The following is an 11,560-nucleotide window of genomic DNA, read 5'->3' on the forward strand; positions in this document are numbered from 1 at the left end:
ATATATATATATATATATATATATATATATATATATATATATATATATATATATATATATATAGGTTAGATTATATATATCGAATAAAATGAGAGAACTGCACTTGCTTTCATTTGCTCTTACTGGATTACTACATGTAAGATTGTATTTGAGAAAAGTGATATTCCATTCACAATGCCTTCAAATCTTGAGCGCTGCAGGATATCAGGGCCAGGCTAACAGTCGTTTATGTGAATGGATAGACACCATTTTTGCTATGAATTATTTACTAGCTCACAGGGAAGCTGCAATTAATCGTTCTCTTAGGTTGGCTCTTGAGCTGAGCTGGGCACTAACATGGAAGCGAGCTTTTGACTGAACACAAAAGACTTCGTCCCTTTCATTTTTCTAAGCACACGATAAGAAAACTGTTTACTCTCTGTTCACAAATTCTTTTGTGCTGTTATTTGGGGTTTAAAATGCTGCCCCCTGCCTGGTTTACCACCATTGCTTCCTGAGCATCAGCCACTTTGCCACCTACCTCTTGAACTCTTTACCCCATGACCTTATTATTTTCCTTCGCACTTTTTAAATCCAACCTCTGAACAAGCCTGTTCAAATGATCCTATCTATCTCAGCCTCACTGTTTAAAATTTGTGTTATGTTTTGTCGTTTATACTGTTTGGTTATTTTTATCGTCCTTTTGTTTGCTTTATTTATTTTGACAGTGTTTTTGAATGTTTTCAAAGACGCTCTAAAATAAAATATATTATTTTTGACTCAAATTTATGGATATACTTGATTTTATGTAATAATGCACTGTGGATGTATTGATCTGTCTCTCTCCTGCTTGAATTTAATTTTTGAGTCGGGTCAATATGTGCCGAAAGTAACACCTTAGAGGTGTGGAGAAGGACACGCCGAGGTGTGTAAGGTGCTACAGTGTAATGCTGATGCACACCCACTACACCTATGTATAGAATAGAATGCCCTCTATTGTCATTGAATCAGTTTACTGCAACATCATTGAATGTGCTGTGGAATTTATATGTGCTTAGAAAAGCAAAAGAATGAGATGTAATATTTCTTATAATTCAAATGACTTTATGTATAGCCTTCATCGCACAGTTTACACCACGTGCATCCTTCTCAAGTCGAAGGATGATGATTCTTGTAGGGATGTATATGCCACTCGTCCCATTAAAATGGATGTTCCTCCTCCATCTAGAAATTACTAAGCTACCGAGTCCAATACTTTGCTTTGGACCCCAGAGACTTGCGCCATTGATTTACAAATGAGAAACGTGAAGAGAATGGGAGCTACAAACAGGTTCTTACCTTGTTTGGTTGCTATACACTTGAAGAATAATTGAAAGATGATGACAAAAGTATGGCTTTTAGATAGATTTTTTATATATAAAATGATAGCGCTTTTTAACATCAACATACATCTTTGTTAAACACAATACTTGGATCCATAAAATCATATTTATATATACATTGACTTTAGGCAGAATGCCTTAATAACATCTTTTGATCACCTTAAACATTCTTAAATATTCATATATTTTAAACACCCTTGCAGATTTCATACAGCAAATGGTGGAACAAAGTATAGTAAATCAATTCAAATACAAGAGCCATGTATGAGTTATTGTGGTCCACTTGCGTGTCCATAAAACAGCTTGAGTGAGCAAGCAAGAAACACCAAAGGAGTCGTCCACATACACCACTGCAATCCTCACTGTCAAAAATCGGCACCATGAGCAAGCACTAAAGCTGGATTCTGGCAACACGAGTAAATTTGCCCCAAACGCATCATTTGCTAAATTGTCACATGACTGCAAAAAAAGTACAGTTTGATACAGCAAGCCAGTGTTACGTTACAAAAACAGAAGATGGTGGCTAGCTAGCAGCTGTCACGCAGCATTTATTACAGTGCACATCAAATTTCGACGAACAGCAGACCTCTTAAAGGCTTTTGATTTGTCACACAACCCCATCTCTTCGCACCGAGTTTTTCGCATCTATCGTGAAAGGCGTGTGAACGGGGACGATGATGCATCTCAACATTGATTGGCGCAAAGTCATGCAACAAACACAGTACAAGGTTCACGCGCGCTATTTTTGCCTTTGATAGTATTACGGGTCTCGTCCATGTTAAAGGAGACCTTTTTGCAAGCAGACATCTCCCTGAAAAGGTACTGTCCATGAAAAATATGGCCTTTTATATCAATGTTAAACACAGATCAACGACCCAAATCCACAATAGTCTCACAGAAACAGTATACAAGTTTGTACAGTACATAAAACACAAAATAGTCTGCTTTTTATTCTATTTTTTTTTTGAATTCTTTTAGTAGTTTCAGTGCAATAGGAGAGAGACCATGTGTGACGGTCTGCTGCGATGTCATCTGGCTCGTGTTGTTCAACTGAACTGATGAGTTTTGTCTCCCTAAGTCTACAACACTGGGCTGTTGCCAGTAAATGTGATGCGAAGTGTATGAGAATATTACATGGACTCCCGATGGATTTTGGCTGTAGGAAAAAAAAAGGAACAGCCATACAACTAGAATACACATAATGGATTTGTCTATTGATAATATTTGATTGTGCAATCTTAATTTGCTTTTAAGAGTATCCTCGCTCGGAGTAAATCTTCCCGGCTGGTTCTTGAACGTACTCCTCCGTTTTATCCCAGTCCTGTACCCATCCGCCATTGAGTTGCGCCGTGGCGCCGTAGCTTTTAGCGGGGCCTCCCACGGCGCCGTAACCCTGCGTGATGTCACCTGTCTCTTCGGCCAGCTCGTCCTCGTCAATGAATCCGCACTTTTCGTCGCTGGTCTCCTCTGGGTCGGCCCACGGCTGTTTTTCCCCCGAGGCGAAGATCCCGTAGAACACCACGCCCCCGTAATGCACCAGAGAGGCAATCAGGAAAACATATTGCCACTCTTCTCGTGTCTGGGAACAGAAATAGAGGTTAGACCTCGTCAAAATTTCAGACACAATATGACAATATGAAATGAAGCTATTTTAGAGAAAAGCTTGATGTGATTTGCTTTCGTGGGCAACACAAAATAGTGCAGAAAGCTAGATCTGGCAAAAACCCCAACCGCCACCAAAAATCTGCAAACTAAATTATCACAAAGTAGAAGTGAGGGTTTAAAACTCGCTTTAATTCCAAAACGCAAATGCTCCTTCAGACTGCTGAACAGCAGGACGAAAGTAGCTTACCTTATTCTTTGTCATGGCTCCCACGATTAAAGGGCAGACCATTCCTGACAGAGTGCCCACGCCATTGGAGATCCCCATAAGAATGCTAGCATAGCGCGGAGCAATGTCCAAATGGTTGACATTGAAACCTTAAAAAAGTAGGAGGGAGAAAAAAACTAATCAAAAAAATTAACTGTAATTTTCAACTACTCAATGCTTAGGTAAATACCGCAATCACCCAATAAAATAAAAACATACTCAAGTCGACAACAAAGTTTGTAGATGATAGTTTGTACATGAACAATAAGTCTATTTCTGCCTGCATCTTAAATATGGAGTTATTTCATTCCTTACCTGATATTGCAAAGCCACTAAAGCCTACTGCCAGCACCAAGAAAGAGATCGCTATCCCTTTACTGTGAGAATAACCCACCACCAAGAGGAAGGTAGCCTCCATACCGAATCCTGAAAACAGTCACACAGAAATGAATGTAACCTGGTGCATCCTGCCATCCCTTATTTTATACACACACACACACATACACACTAGCTCACCTCCACAGTTCATGATTTTGCGGACTGTCGTGGTGGACATGATGTTGTGCGTACGTAGGTAATCGGCTAACTGGCCTCCTAATGGCACGATAATGGTCATGACCAAGTGGGGGAGAGCTGATACTATTCCAACCTGAGAAGCACAATTGAGACCAACAAAGATGAATCTTTTGGCGTGTGTGTGAACTGACCCAGGGGTCTCGCGCCTGGGTCGTATATCACCTCAGCAATCACCCTCTCCTCCCGAGTTTAAATCACAACTGCCAGACAAGCTTCAATCATCCCTCCCTCGCATGAAGGAGACAAGATTGTTATCATTGATGAGAAAACGACAAATCTCCCTAGCACTTGCAAATTTGTTTCTGTTTCAGAGGAGATCAGTGTCTCTAAGGGTACAAGTGAGATCATTTGTCATAGTTCTGGGATGACTGTCTTACCTTGCTTATTTCAAAGCCAAACACTTCTTCAAAGTATGCAGGCTGGCTGATGAGCAGCAGATAAAAAGTCCAGCTTCTGCAGAAGTTTGCCACGATAATTGCATAGACGGGCATGGAGGTGAAGAACTTTCTCCAGGGAGTCTTGAATTTCTGATTTAAAATTCAAAGAAAATTCCCCATTAAGGCACATTCTGCATGTGAAGCATCTGTAAATGACTGGATAAAAGCAGCAACCTCCATGGCACCCATCAGCTGGGCACTTTCCCCGATGCTCTCCTCAATGTAGCGGCGCTCCTCTTCCGTGATGGTCGGGTGCTCGGCCGGGCTCTCGTAGGACACCAAGAACCAGAACATGTACCAGACTAGGCCAAAAGAGCCTGTGAGGATGGCAATATCACGTGCGATAAATCCCGATATTTTCCATTGAATTATATTCAAGCAGTCACTATTAAATCACATTAGAATCAATTATCCTCGGTTATTCCATTAAGTAATTGCAACAAAAAATCATTATGCTAGTCATAATGATATGCGACACTCTCTAAAAGGGGATTGACCCCCTGATGAGAGTGAGAACAGCAAGTTCAATATTATTAGGAAAGATTTTATATCATTAGCCATGTAACATATTTTAGCCACATTGTAACACCTATCTGAATTTACACTGCTAACATTGTCACATCATCCTCTCTTATTGTCTATGTCTCCAGACTAGATTACAGTACACGTTACTTTTACTGTATCTACTCATGAACCAGATGAAATATCGTTTTTTCCAGTTTTCCAAAAATGTTCAAAGATGGCTTGGGCAATGATGCTATTAGACTAACGATATAAAATGGGCGTAATCACTCTTCAAACCCAATTTTACCTATACCTACCTAGACTCATTATTACCAAATACGGTATTGAGAGTGCTACTCTAGCCAAGGTGTTCAATGAGGAATGATTGACTGACCGTACACGTAGAAGACTGAAGACCACCCAGTGTATTGAACCAAGATTCCTGCCAAAGGCATGGCTATAACCGCACCAGCATAGGATCCTACAAAGGACAAAAGCTATGAGCAAGCAGAATATCGTCCCTGGCTGCTTTATTGACAAGCATGTCTAAATTATATTATGGGCAGAAGACATTTACAGACATGCAAATGTGTGCATGGTCAAATACCACAGAAGGAGATGGTGGCCAGACGACTTCTTTCCAATGGAGGAGCCCATTTGCTCCAGATGCCATGACAGGCTGGATAAGACACTCCCTGAAATTGCAACGTCAACATATTCAGTTTTTGAACTGAGTTGTCTGTGATGTGATTGACGTCCAATTTATTTAAACTGGGTGTGACTTTGGGTGATAAATCAATGTGATAAAGTAATGAGGGGTTGTTTTTTTTAATTGCACATGATTTAAAAAATTAAATGTTGCTGTTATCAATAGATTCTTCCATGAGTAAGCATGGTACAAGTCTTGTTAGTACCATTAATCACAAATCTTCAATGAGTCGCTATAATCCCTCGTAAACTCATTGACTGTCGCAACGGCCTTTCCCCCATTTACCATCAAATTTCTCATTTATTAAAATAGTTTAGTTCATCTTTATTACAATAACAACTTTCCAAATTTGTCATGCATGAACGTTACCACAACTCTCCTGTATTTACAGGAAATGACACTGGATTGGCTGAACGTGCAAAGATACTATATCCGTCACCTGGTACATCATTCCCCTGATGAATTGGAATTGATAGCAGAGAGTGCGACGTGGTCATCGCTAACCTCTCTAATGGAGAGTAATAGGTGAGGTGTGAATTCAAACAGACTGCCATTTGATGGAGAGAATTAAAAAAAACCATCATTAAATCTTCATTAGCCTCTAAGTGGCATACAATCCACTATTGATAGACACAAATTGCTGGGGCTTGCTCAGGGACACGAGCCCAAATGCACATGTTTAATTGGCAGTAACAAGTGGATGTTCAGCCGTCTCTCATGGTCACGAAGCAACAGTATGTCGCCTAACAAAAGAACGTAGCCTTCATGCTTATAATAGCGTCTGAATTTTCCCATTGAGCCATGTGCGATAAGTGTTTTTTTTGTTTTTTTTGTCCAGAACTCTTTTGTTCTGTGTGAATACTTAGAGGAGGACAGCGCATTAGCCCAACTATTCACTCTTTGTTGACCACTCGGACAACCGCATGCTCGAACCATGAAAGATGATTAAACAGAGAATGTCAGTGTACTTTCATCAAGAGTGGCGCCCCGACTGTAGCTAGCTCTAGGTAATGAGTCTTTGTTTTGGAGCCGTGCTAAAGGTCAGTACAGAACAGTACCTCCACCAAGCCTTGTAATATCCTCACAAAGATGACGCATCCGTAGTGCGTGCGGGCCGCTACGGGGATGAACATGTTCAAGATGGATGTCAGCACAATGGCAGCCCCGAAAACTCTGCATGGACAAATCAGTTTGATTTTAACAAACATCACCGAGTATAGAAATGGCAGCCAGAAGCATTGCACATCCATTAACTCGATTGTAAATAACACCCCTACTTTGTGAGAACTGAATTCTGCCTGCATTCTGAATTTAAAAAAAAAATGCTACTGAGCCATGAATCAATCTTAATTGGATTCTGCATGTGGTGTTTGCAGCAGAAGGTGTCTGAGGGCTCAGCTGACTTGGCAACATGATACCACTCAAACATTTGCTCCTCCACTATGTAAAAATGGCTGTCGTTTTCATCAAAACTCATTGGCTGCTATTGACAAACATTCAATCCATTTCACTCTCAGTCAAAATGAATTGGACATCTATCGCTAATAACATTAATTTAAGCATTTGGAAAAAAATGATGTGGCACATGTCGGAACTATCCCACAATTATTAGCGGTTGCCACGTTTCACACAAGGCCTTGGCTGGTGCGGTCGCCATGCCTACATGTGAACATAAAGGATTAGGCACGGTGGATCCCGTGGGAGCTCATTAACATGGAGGGAGGGTGGAGGCACGCCTGGCGGGCGTCAGCAAAGTCCTGCCTTTGATCAACCGGGAGCTCGGTTTCCTTCAAGACACAATGGGCTCACGTGCACATGGCTGGCTGGCCTTGCTATTGTTCGCAAAAAGAAATCTGAATATTTTAGAACGTATATATATATATATATATATATATATATATATATATATATATATATATATATATATATATATATATATATATATATATATATATATATATATATATATATTATTTATTTATTTTTTACAATTTTCTTGTTGAAACATTTTACAGGTTCATTCAAAACATTTTTACCTGAATGGGACATCTAAAAGATGTTGATATTAATCGATATTTCTCATTTTCACATATTGATGTTTCAATCTACATCAATTATTTTTATGGTGATTTTTGTCAAATATATTTTTTATGTATTATTCTAGTAAAACAATGACATAACTCACTTGCTGTTGATGACAGCGATAGGACATCCAATTGACGTCTAATCCCTTTTTTTTCTTGTTTTAATGGATTTGGGTTTCTGTCTTTAATGGCATTGAAACATGATCATTCACTGCCAGTCACTCCAAAGTAAAATGAATAGGATGTCAGCATCATTGGCAGCCAGTGAGTACTTTTTGGAAAGTGCTTTTTTCCTACTTTAGAATATCATTTATCGCCTTGTAAATCAATTGACTCAAGAAACACTCCCATCAAATTGATCGGAATGCAAAACATCTATCAACATCTTATTTAAAGTTTGTTGTATTGTTCAAAAGAATGGATTTCATTCAACTGTTTAAAACCTTGTAATAAAATATCTTGTATTAAATCAAGAATTAAATTTAGTTGTGGCAGACTTTGTAATATAGGCAAATATAGTACTATTGGTGCCCCAAAAATGGACATCGTATTGTTATGAAAATGATGGTTTACACCAGTAAATATTTCTCATTTATACGACTGTTCAGCATTTTAATTAGCAGTTTTTCAATTATCATTAAAATATTAGACGGAATTCAGTGTTTAGTCTGTGTATTCCCAATGAGGGCATGATGAATTTATAATAACAACTGCATTTAATTATCAGAATGGTTATTTGCAATACGTCTGTATTATACTGGTATCACTGTGGCGCACACTTGGTTGAGATTTCTCGAATCTTAAAAATCTCCTTTATCAAGACTAATGTAAAAACCCTTGAACTGTAGTTGTATGTATATTTTATGTTATATATATATGCACATACATTCTGTTCTATATATATATATATATATATATATATATATATATAATATATATTCATTTTGTTCCTATTTATTTATGATGTGTACATGCATGATTCTATATTTTGTCATTGATTATATACGGTATGGTCTACTTGATGGAATGATAGACCTGTTAGCAGCCAGTCTGGAGGAAATATATCCCCCCGGGATTTGGGTGACGATGTAACCCCAGAAAAAAGAGCCATGGATCATCCCCACCGTCTCGGGGTCCCAGTTAAATTTGGCTTTCTGTCAAAAACAAAAAACAAAAAACAAAAAAACGAGCGTGTGTCAGGAGCCGAAAAGGAGCACAGCGAATCGCGGCTCCAACTCGCGCACCTCTAGTATAATGATCTTGCCGTTCTGGTGAATCGTGCTGTTGTTGACCATGCTGACGATGGCCACGCCCAGGTTGCAGCGGATGCCGAAGGAGATGCAGAAGCCCAGGCCGCTCAGCATGGCGATGATGTACCTGCGAGGAAGCCCGAAGCACGTGCAGTCGCACAGGGGGGCCCCGCGGCCCTGCTCGGCCCGGGGTCGCCCGTCCTCGGTCAGCTCGATGGCCTCGCCCGTCTGCTGTCGCTTCTCCAGCCTCCTGCGGGGGCGGTTTGAAAGCACTTCAAGCCCCCTCGTCATTCGCATTCACTTTGCAGGTAAATCCCAAAACATTTTCTCCAGGTGTATATTCGTTGAATTTGGGATTCGAAACATGCTGCGTGCCCCCAGCCCACCCGAGAAAAAAACCCACAAGGTTTTTCGTTTAATCATAATTTAGATGTATTTCACACCCCAAAGCAAGGCAATGAATGACCTTCATACCGCATTGCAGCAACTACAGCCTCACTGCAGTTTTTCGATTTATCTTATCTATGCGGGGAAAATATTTAAAAAAGATTTCTTAAACATAACGTCTTTGTGTGGCTCCCAAATTCCCCCAAATATTTGAAAAAAAGCCATGATGTGTCATTGTGCAGGCCTTTAGGAAATGTGGGCCTGCTGCTGATTTTTTTACACACCTTTGAGTCACGCTTTTTTCTTTCTGCAAGTATAATCAAAGTACTTTCTATAAAATCCGTTTTTCAAATGCCCATCATGGTTAATCTTCCCCCAAAAAATCTTCAAAAATGGTTTGAAAACTCATTTTTTTGTACCTTTTCTTTTCTGCTTTGACACTAGTGAGCATAAATTCATAGGGCAAGCATCGATTTTGGATTGAACAGACAGATCTGAACGCTAATAGATATCATGGTGGACTTTGTGTCACGACTGTTTGCGTTTCATTATTAATTTAAAAAAAAGACACACAGCTGCCGGTCTTGCGGAGGGGGGCGATCCTCATGGGAAATATGTGAGCTTTAAATATTCCTGTGCTCTCTACATCCTCCTATTCCTCCTAGAAATCATCATTTCCTTGCTTTATCATGATTTTCAGTACAAACGAAGAGATCTTGCTCTCTTGTAATAACCCCCAAAATATATATTTTAACTTACTTTACGACGTGCACAAATCATGTAAATTGCCTTACCTGTACAGACCTCCGAGGGCCTTTCCTGCAATTTGTTTTAGACCCTCTTTGGTCTTTGGTAACGCTCCCTGGTCGCTTTCAGGCTCCATTTCTGCCTCCCCCACAAAAAAATCACCTCACGACTATTCTAATTGAAGAAACGTAAGCGGTGTATGTGCATTTCTGCTTTTATAATCCACAATATTCGATTTTCCGTTGTTTTCCCCGCAATAAAAAACGTCCCCGAGATCCAAAAGAGCTCCGATTGTGCAAAGACAGCTTCTCCAGTCACAAAGCGACGCTCCAGTCGGTCCGATTTTGCCTCTTGTACTCTCTTAATCGGCACACGGCCATTTTTTCTTCTAAATCCACTTCCGGCTGATATAGAAAGACGGGCGTGTGAAGTTGTCAGGGGGTCAAAGCTGGTGGTGAGTATTAAAAGGGGTCCGAAGTGAGCCAAGCTTTCAGGACCGAGGACAGCGAGCGAGTGCGCCACCTGTGTGCGGCCGCGGCCCCGCCCCTTCACGTCTACTTAGCCCCCCGTGCAGGAGGAAGGTGGTCCCAAGAAATAGAACGCTCTCTTACACTAACATTATCACGACTTGGCCCTATAGGTGAAAATCACTGACAACCCTCCCAGTCCGAATTGATTCGACGCCTGTCGCTGTCCACGGTAGCCAATAAGTGAACCCCTGTTTACAAACTTGGATTTCATATTAAAGCCACATCATTTGATTTTCAAAAGAAAGATTGTTAACAAAAAATATATTCGACATCGATTTTTAAATTGACCACAATTTGAAAAGTAGATATACAAGAAGAAAATATTTAATTGGCTCCCTGAAGTTGATTTTGCCACATGTGCATTGGGCATCCTTCAACGTTCCAACAATAGCAGAAAAAGACCCTGATTTAAGATTTGAACTTTTTACATTCCTCTGCATTCCCAAGTAGAACATGGCAGATTTTTTTTTATCGTTATGCAGCCCAGAATCATATAAAATGCTGCATCGCTGCCATCTGCTGGTAACGTATAAGTGCAGATGATTTATTTTTCAACAGTCCATGGTTCCAAGCTTGATTTTGTTTTACTATATATAACGTCAAATCTTTCCCAAGCCGTCTCTGTTAAAAAACACACTTGTCGAGCATAAATGTCAATGGCAGGAAACGCTTAGCATAATTATAGTTTCTGGAAGGGCTTCAATTTTGGTGACTGTACTTCTTGTCAGTGGAATGAGATCATAACTTATTTGATGCTATTGTTGTTAATAGCCGTCAAATCCATTTGGCAGTGAAAGATCACTGCCGTCCCTTCCAGTTCAAATGGATTGGATAATAATTGCAGTCAATGGCAGGGAGTGAGGTAAAATCACTTTTCTCGTGTGCCAGTTTACCAATTCTCTTTAGAATCCCTCCCCATACAAGGAGGTGACATAAAACCATGTACATGCATTTCACCCATGTGTTTTTGTGAGCATGCCAATGTATTCGGGTGTTACCCACACCCGCTAGTGCGAGCAAACATGAACAAGGAAGCAGCATTCTCACTGGCCATCTGTTGTGCGAATGTTCATGCTTGCCAATGTCCTCAGTAAAGCAGCAAGCA

At 40.1% G+C, this 11,560-nt stretch overlaps 1 protein-coding gene and 1 long non-coding RNA gene across 2 annotated transcripts in view; one reads left to right on the forward strand and one right to left on the reverse strand.

Annotated features, from left to right (window-relative positions):
* LOC144071181 (uncharacterized) overlaps window positions 1-7,300 on the forward strand; it is a 13,547-nt gene extending 6,247 nt beyond the window's left edge. Inside the window, exon 3 of the long non-coding RNA XR_013299570.1 lies at window positions 5,849-7,300. This is a non-coding gene — a long non-coding RNA (uncharacterized LOC144071181). The remainder of the gene's footprint in view (window positions 1-5,848) is intronic.
* slc17a6a (solute carrier family 17 member 6a) lies at window positions 1,369-10,554 on the reverse strand. The gene is made up of 12 exons (XM_077596041.1): window positions 9,973-10,554; window positions 8,786-9,041; window positions 8,577-8,695; window positions 6,516-6,630; window positions 5,356-5,443; window positions 5,143-5,229; window positions 4,419-4,561; window positions 4,185-4,334; window positions 3,748-3,880; window positions 3,547-3,657; window positions 3,214-3,341; window positions 1,369-2,940 (listed from the first exon to the last, which is right to left on the reverse strand). Exons 1-12 carry the CDS (start codon window positions 10,059-10,061, stop codon window positions 2,611-2,613), a joined length of 1,749 nt encoding a protein of 582 aa, XP_077452167.1. The 5' UTR covers window positions 10,062-10,554; the 3' UTR covers window positions 1,369-2,610.
* Window positions 10,555-11,560: the final 1,006 nt, after the last annotated feature.

This window comes from Stigmatopora argus, chromosome 3 (assembly GCF_051989625.1).
Source record: "Stigmatopora argus isolate UIUO_Sarg chromosome 3, RoL_Sarg_1.0, whole genome shotgun sequence".
Taxonomy (NCBI): Eukaryota; Metazoa; Chordata; class Actinopteri; order Syngnathiformes; family Syngnathidae; genus Stigmatopora; species Stigmatopora argus.

What these genes read in the sequence shown, in the direction of transcription:
- slc17a6a (XM_077596041.1), bottom strand. Translation starts at nt 10,061, where the DNA reads ATGGAGCCTGAAAGCGACCAGGGAGCGTTACCAAAGACCAAAGAGGGT. An exon ending in TTCAGTCTTCTACGTGTACG is followed by an intron (nt 4,562 to 5,142) that starts GTCAGTCAATCA and finishes CCATCCTCACAG; the next exon opens with GCTCTTTTGGCCTAGTCTGG. An exon ending in TAGTGGCTTTGCAATATCAG is followed by an intron (nt 3,342 to 3,546) that starts GTAAGGAATGAA and finishes TACTTTTTTAAG; the next exon opens with GTTTCAATGTCAACCATTTG.